The sequence below is a fragment of the Engystomops pustulosus genome, chromosome 1 (assembly GCF_040894005.1).
Source record: "Engystomops pustulosus chromosome 1, aEngPut4.maternal, whole genome shotgun sequence".
Lineage (NCBI taxonomy): Eukaryota > Metazoa > Chordata > Amphibia > Anura > Leptodactylidae > Engystomops > Engystomops pustulosus.
Genome location: NC_092411.1, coordinates 21050644 through 21058436, shown reverse-complemented (window position 1 = coordinate 21058436; position 7793 = coordinate 21050644). Strand labels below are relative to the sequence as shown.

Below are 7793 nucleotides of genomic sequence, written 5' to 3'. Positions count from 1 at the left end.
TGGCGCGCGGCTGTCATGCACGGTGAGCGTCTGAGTGATCCGCTTCCACTTGCGCCACACTGTGCATGCGGAAGGGAAAAGCCGCACATGCTCAGTGCGCCAGGGGAGGGCAACCTGTCTTTAGTGAAAATGAGGTCCCTGGTGACAGGTTCCCTTTAATGGAGCCCTTAAGGCTCATTTGCATCATTTTTAAAACACTTTGTTCTTTAAGATAAGTTCATAAGAAGTTTAAAGAAAAGTGGATGTTGCCAGCCGTGGCACACTCCTGTATGTCAGTGTGCTTGGTTTAAAATCCTTAATCTTGGTGGTAGATGTCCTTTAAAACCGAGTCCACTCCTACATAAATCACATATGCCACTCACAGCACAACGTACCACCAATATAAATGTGATAGTACCTCCTAAATAATGAATCTGGCGCCCCCTGCCCTGCTCCGACAGAATGCACCACTTTTTTTGGTGCATCTCTAATATGTGGCGTGCGACACAAGTCTAGACTTTGCATGATAAATCTGACGCACGGTCCGAATGAGCATCAGAACGCCCCCTGATTTGTATCACATGGCGCCCAATGCAGCTGCGCCACGAAAGGGTCACGTGCGACACAAATGAGGCGCAGACACTTCTTATATATTTGGGCAAGCAGTTTAGACTAAAAACAACGTGCAAAGTCTGACAGAAAACTGGCGCTTGGCCCTTAGTAAATGAGTCCAATGAATTAAAGATGGTTTTTTTTTTGTATCCTTAAAGTGTGAATAAAAAGGAGGATGTTTGGGTTCTGGTCCGGCGCTGACTGGACTGGAAGTATCGGAGTTGACAGGAAACGCCTGATCCAATCATCAGGTTTGGGGGATGACATCACTTGCTCTATATCTTTGTGGTGCATTGACAATGCTGATTGGTCAAAGTGGGTCACATGATCCCAAAAACTTCTCTCCCAGTGTATATATACAGATCCCCCTGCATTACAATATGTAATAATCTATTATTAGAGGAAATCATTTAGAGCGCCATGTACGTAGTGTCATTCATTAGGAGGGATAATGTACCTGCACACTGTCCCCATTGTAAGTTATAATCTACATATGGCCCCTCCTAGTGAGCTGTAATATATACACAGAGCCTTCATGATAATGATAATTAATATTAATATCTTAATAAAATCATTATATAAATATTTTCTTGGACATGAACATCATTGTATGTGGCTCTGGCTGCCCTGTACATTGTGTGTCCCTCCTTGGGCCTCGTAGCCGTTGCTATGGTTACTATAGTAGTGCTGATCTCCCATCCTCTTTCTATTGCCACTATTGATGGCCTATACTTGGTGACAGCGATGGCAGCTGCAGGGACCATGAGACCACAGGCCTATTTCTGGCCAACCCCTTTAAAATGTAGTGATTTATTCTAGTGTGGGTCCACAGGGGGCAGTATTGGAGGGGTTATGGTTTCTAAAAGGGTTTCAGTGGGTTCAATATAAAATAAAAACTGATGATTGTTTAATACACTGGTCAATACGATTTTACCTACAGGTGAGTGTGACACTATGTATACCGCATGATTGGAGTCACCCAGTCCGGACTTTGAGAAAGAAAAGCCACTCAGTGGAATAGGAACGTTTGAGACAATGTCACGGGTGCTCCCGCGATCCCTGTCTCGGATCGCGGGCGCATCCGTGCTCCCCTGTGTGCCCCCGCTGCAGCCCGGTCTCCTCGCTCACCTCTCCCGGCTCCTGCTCTTCCCCGGACTGCCGTGCGCGCACGCGTCCCTGCCTACTAGGGCGCGCGCACGGCTCCTGCCGAAAATTTAAAGGGCCAGCGCACCACTAATTAGTGCACTGGCTGAACACCTCACCTTTAAGAATCCTGCCTCTTCCTGTGTCCCCTGCCGGATCTTTGTGCCTCATAGCCTTAGAGAAAGCTTCCAAGCGAGTATTCCTGCGTTCCTGTGTATTCCTGTATTCCTGTGTATTCCTGTATTCCTGCGTTCCTGTGTGTTCCCGCTCCTGAGTCCTGTGTTGCCTTGTTACCCGAGTTCCTCCGTGTTGCTGTGTTCCGTGTGCCTGTGTTCCCGTTCCCATCTGTCTGGACCTCCTGTTGCTGACCCCGGACTTGGACTTGACGTTGCATCTCTGCCGCCTGCCCTGACCCTGTGCCTGGACCTGACTACGAGACTGTCATCCGCTAAGGTACCTCGACCTCGGCTGCCACACCTGGGAACGACCTAGTGGTATCCTGCCGCAGCAAGTCCAACCCGCTTTAAATACCAGATGCCGCTGGGCTCCGGTCCCGGGTGTTGGCTAGTTCCATCTCCCGCGGTGGTCCAGAGGATCCACTGATCGTAACAGACAACATCCCCAGACAGCGTTCCTGGACGGCATTCACGGACGCCATTACACGTGGAAAACAGCCAACAAACACTCCACACTGCGTTTGGTCACTCCCGTATATATCAAAAGCGGAGACACGAACATAGAGGTACTCATACCAGCACTTTTCAACCAACCGTGAGTATTTAAATTTAAGCATATAGTAACATCTATACTTAAAATCGGACTCTGTTTCATTTGAACTGTTCAAAAAACGATCTGTAAGAGACACTACAGGTGTAGGGCCCTGCATCCTGTCAGTCAACAAACCTCCTGGATATCAATTCACCTCTAATATATATTTTTTACATCTACGTGTTTTTACATGAATTTTTTTAATTTTTAAAATTTTCCTTGTACATTTTTTGCATATCTATCATTTTTTTTGTATATCTATTAGAAGAATCAAATAGAAAAGGACCGACCAGGTCCCCATATCCTCTTGTTTAGGACTTGCTCGGGATACTATAGCATATATGTACATACAGCGTCTGAATTTGAATTTGTACGTAATACTATTCCCACGAGGAGGAGTACTATAAGAACCAAATAGAAAAGGACCAACCAAGTCCCTGCATCCTCGTGTCTAGGACATTACAGTATACACAGTATACATATGTACCCACAGTTGGTAATCTGTCTATAATACTGTATTGTCGGTTGCATTTCTTAAAAATGAATTGTCTGTTGTTTTTTCTATCCTTTTTAGGAATTCAAATTATATATAATTCATTCCCGAAGCCGTTTTTTGAGAGTGCCCACAACCACAAAACCTGTTATTGAAAAACTGATGATGTTCACTAGGAGGGTCCTACAGAGGTGACACTAAAAGCCCCCAAGACCCAGAGAATGATAACACCACAATAACACGGTATATAGATCAGATACATTAGATTGTATACATTTCATCTGTAAGGGATTTGATTGGCTGTGGGATTGTTAGCTCCTCCCCCACATATTATGATGTAGGTCACACATATCAATCACCCAATCAGGACCCAGTAATCTGCTGGAGCTGCTTGTGATGTCACGGAATGTTCCGTTGGCTCCTTTTGCTACGTTATGACATCACACGGGTATATAAGGAGCGGCGGAACTTTCACACCTCTGAGGGTTTTTGTAGGCGTTTGAGGTAAGTCCGCTGTGTCCTCAGCTCTGGTTATACTCTTCATTGTCTTATATTATGGCTCCTTCTCTTCAGTAATGGCCACTTCTTTACATTTCATCTTTTACAGAGTTGGTGCTGGTTGGTGATTGTGTTGTGATTTTTGCGGTAAGTCCCTCTTTCCAATAAATGTACATGGGGGGGGGGGGGGATTGAGGGAATTTATTATTGCGCCTGCGTCAAAAGATTATGGTTTTGTTCACTTTTCCGACTAGTTTGGTGAAAGGGGTGTAACTTCTTGGAAAACGGGGTTTGGTCTAAATTTGTCCAAGTGCCCAAAAAATTAGGAGCTAAAAGCAGGTGTACCAGTGGATTTATCCTAACAGCAGTGTTGTCGAGGTCTTCACTGTTACACCCTGCAACACGTTACTAAATCCCCCCAATGTGTGATATCACCTCCTATGGACGAGCCCTATAGATGTAGTCCAGGAGATAAATGAGGCAGGCGGGGGTGTACCTACTATAGAGGCGGCTGATGAGGAAGTCACTGCCAGGGGGCCCTGGGGAGAGGGGGTCTAGCCCCGGTCTGTTCCTTGCTGTATACAGGCACCATTGAGTGATTCCTTAGATGTAAGTAAATCCATATACAGTCAGTGCCCTCTAGTAGTGGCTGCCAGCCGTATATTGGGAGCTGCCGTATTATTAGCTTACTAGGTTGTAGCTTCTGGGCTTAGGTTGCGTTGATGATGGTTTTGGTCCACATATAATTGGTATCTTATTTCTTTGTCCGTAGAGATCATTGTTAATGTCCACGAAAAACTGACTGTCTTATTTATTTATAGGATGGAGGACGATGAGGTGATGGAGGAGACGTTGGTGGAGGAGTTTAACATCAGGGAGTTGGATGAGTTGGAGGACGAGTTGTGGGAGATGGCGGAGAGGAGGAACATCGGAGAGGTGGAGGAGATGGCGCAGGGAGATAACATCGGAGAGGTGGAGGAGCCAGAGGTGGAGGCGTTTAACAACAGGGAGTTGGATGAGTTAGAGGAGGAGTTGTGGCAGATGGCGGAGAGGAGGAACATCGGAGAGGTGGAGGAGATGGAGGTGGAGGCGTTTAACAGCAGGGAGTTGGATGAGTTGGAGGAGGAGTTGTGGAGGATGGGGCAGGGAGATTACATCGGAGAGGTGGAGGAGACGGCGGTGGAGGCATTTAACAGCAGGGAGTTGGACGAGGAGGAGTTGTGGCAGATGGCGCAGGGAGATAACATCAGAGAGGTGGATGAGTTGGCGGTGGAGGAGTTTAACATCAGGGAGATGGACGAGGAGCAGTTGTGGCAGATGGAGGAGAGGAGAAGGAACATCAGAGAGATGGAGGAGGAGGAAGAGGAGGAGGATGAAGATATGTGGGAGTAAGTATATGATCTTTATCATCATTTATTATGAGAGGGCGCATCATGCTCCAATCACAATATGAATGAGAATATCCTGACCTGTATATATGTGTATATCATGTATCTTATCGCATTCCCCAAACAGATGGCGGTGCCGAGTGATGGAATCGGAACCCCCGACACGGTAATTACCTGATACTTCTATTCTGTTTAGGACTCCAAATAGAAGGGGCTCATTCTGTAGGTCTTTTTTTTATTTAATAAAATAATATTGGAGGGCACAGGAGGTATATGAGGACACAGGGGGCTTATATGAGGTTGTTTTTGGGTTTGTGGGTTTGGCATCACCAGTAACCAGTGATGTGTTTTCTATTTTAGGATGAGGAGACTGAAGATTCCTCCGTTTTATATAATGGAAACCATGTAAGTCTATAACCCGGGCCACACTGCTGAAGAACAGGGGGGTCACAAACTTCATTTCACATGACCACTACCCCATTCAGATAGAGAGAAGACGAAGGAATTAGATTTATACTTCATTTATGTTCTTTGTCTTACAGCGAGGAGGAGGATGAACCGGAGGAAGAGGAGGAGGATGATGAGGAGGCCGTTGCTGGGCCAAGCAGCCTTTCTACCCAGTAAGTGACCCAAAACCATTGTAATGTCTACAATTTTATCATACGCCGGACCACGGATGATAAGCCCCCCATACCCCCGCCACAGTGGATGCATCATGAGGCTTAGATGTATGTGCTGGTGCACTGCGTTTTCAGACACAACTATGACAGGTAGACCTGGAGTAGCTTTGAGTACAAACCTGAGAATATTCATCGGTGAATGTTCACAGATTTTTATAAAGTGTGCAGGCACGGGGCAGGAATGTCGGCAAACGCGTCCTGCGAGCCCCCACTGCGCCACAATGATAATGGCAATTATTCTTTATTTTTATTTTTTATTCTTTATTTTTCCATCAGGCCAAGACGCCGGTGGTGGACACCAAAGTGCTTCAGCCGAGGCAGCAGGAAGCAGACGTGAGTAATCGGCTTATTTTCTCTCTACCTCTACAAGACGCTAGGGGGCGCTCACTGCATAGGGTTGTGTATCACTACTCTAATAGAGTATTGCAAAAGTAGATGCAATGAGCTCCCCCTAGTGGTGGCTTTGTGCTTTTAAGCCATATATGGTTAATGGGGGATGATGGTGGTAGTTGTTCTAGGCACTCACTTCCTCCCTTATCTATATCGGTGCAGTGACATGACTGATGTTTCATCTTTCTTTTTCTGCAGCAGCAGAGGAGGTCAGAGAGTTGCAAGGTAAGTACATGACTGCAAAGTCCTCCTTACCCCTAACTTATAGGACTGAGTAGAGAGGATGGTTGAGGGTCTCCATATCAGGACCCACCAGTCACTAATATCACCACAATCCCCTGTGGTCTTGTCTCTTGCAGGTTCTTCAGGTTCTTCTTGTGCTGCTGCGGTGCTGACCCCAAGGAGTAGAGGGATCGTTCTCTCCTGGTTCCGGCACAGTGAAATGAATCAGCAGCTCTGTTGTCCCCTGCTCAGCGCTCATGGAAACCTGCAGAGATCTAATCTGCAATATGTGAAGGTAGCAGGCCACAGAGTGGACCACAAACCCGGCACCTGGAAACTGCTGCAGCGATAACTGCTCCTGCAGACCCGAGCTCTTCGCTTCCCGCTGGCCGGCTACATGGGACCAAAACACCACCTTCCTCCGGGTCCTGCTCAGTGCCTTCCATGGAGTCACCGCCACCATCCTGCACCTCATGCTCCAGCTGGGATAGTGGAATACACGACTCTGCCTTGTGCCATACAGCATCAGAGACAAAGTAAGTGCCCGGACCTCCTTCTCCTCAGCACATGTTCTGCCTCCAGCACTTGGACAGTTTTACTCTTTCTCCATCACATTCTGTTATATTACTGATAATTATTCTTTATCTTTCTACAGAAGAAGTAGAAGAGGAGAACAGAGATCTTCAAGGTGAGTACATGACAAATCCTCTGTACTGCTCCCCTATAAGCCCGAGTAGAGAGGATGGCTGAGGGTCTCCATATCCGGACTCACCAGTCACTATTTTCACCATAATCTCTTGTCTCCTGCAGGTTCTTCAGATTCTTCTTGTCCTGTCCCCACAACAGAAAGACCATCACCAGAGTCTCTATATAAGAGATGGACACAAGCCCACCCTCTGCTCACCCTCTGGATGGTCTTCGGCCCCCCATTTTAACACCACTTCCAGGGAAAAGATGGTACAGAAGCCCTGAAGGAACATCCAGACATGGACCCCCTTATCTTCTCCACTGTCATGGAGGACTAACTAAGTACTGATCAAGAATAAAATAATGAAACCACATGAAAGAGTTTTTCAGTTATTTATGCAAATATTCCATAAGCATTTTACTGGGTGGAAGAGGGGAGAGGGCACAACCCCCCATATGTGACCACAAAATATAATACACACCCAACACCTTACTGTCCCCAGTGCTATATAACGCAGCCTTTGTTCTCCCATACAGTCCAATGTCCTCCTCCTGTGTCACCCCCACTTATAATGCCCCTTTCCTGTACACCCCTCCTTATACTACCCTACTTTTCCTAGCTGCTTCCTTATAACACCCCCTTTCTGTAGTTTATGCCCCCTGTGACGTTCTGCACCCCCTTGAGGGGACTTGAGCTCAGCTTCACACCACTTTTTACAGACACCCCCTGTACACAGAGGGGCACAGGAAGCGAGAGAGAGAGAGGCCCACGTGGCTACCAACCTGGCATAATGCTCGCTCACAACCCTGACAGGCTGAGACCCTTTTCTAGATTCTTCACCAGTTCTAGAATGTAAGGAAAATAACATTGTGTGAATAATGTGGGGGGAGGGGAGGTCAAGATACAAGTAACATTACAATAAAAATCCCATG

General features: G+C 46.7%; 1 protein-coding gene across 2 annotated transcripts; it reads left to right on the top strand.

Annotated features, from left to right (window-relative positions):
* Positions 1-3514: 3514 nt before the first annotated feature.
* Positions 3515-7195, top strand: LOC140117954 (uncharacterized). 2 transcript variants are annotated; one of them, XM_072135231.1, is made up of 10 exons: positions 3515-3640; positions 4315-4881; positions 5009-5047; positions 5242-5286; positions 5424-5501; positions 5838-5894; positions 6153-6176; positions 6311-6709; positions 6829-6861; positions 6984-7195. In XM_072135231.1, exons 2-8 carry the CDS (start codon positions 4316-4318, stop codon positions 6357-6359), a joined length of 858 nt encoding a protein of 285 aa, XP_071991332.1. In that variant the 5' UTR covers positions 3515-3640; position 4315; the 3' UTR covers positions 6360-6709; positions 6829-6861; positions 6984-7195. The 2 variants fall into 2 exon arrangements, with proteins under 2 accessions (XP_071991332.1, XP_071991324.1); XM_072135223.1 differs by having other exon boundaries at positions 6150-6176.
* Positions 7196-7793: the final 598 nt, after the last annotated feature.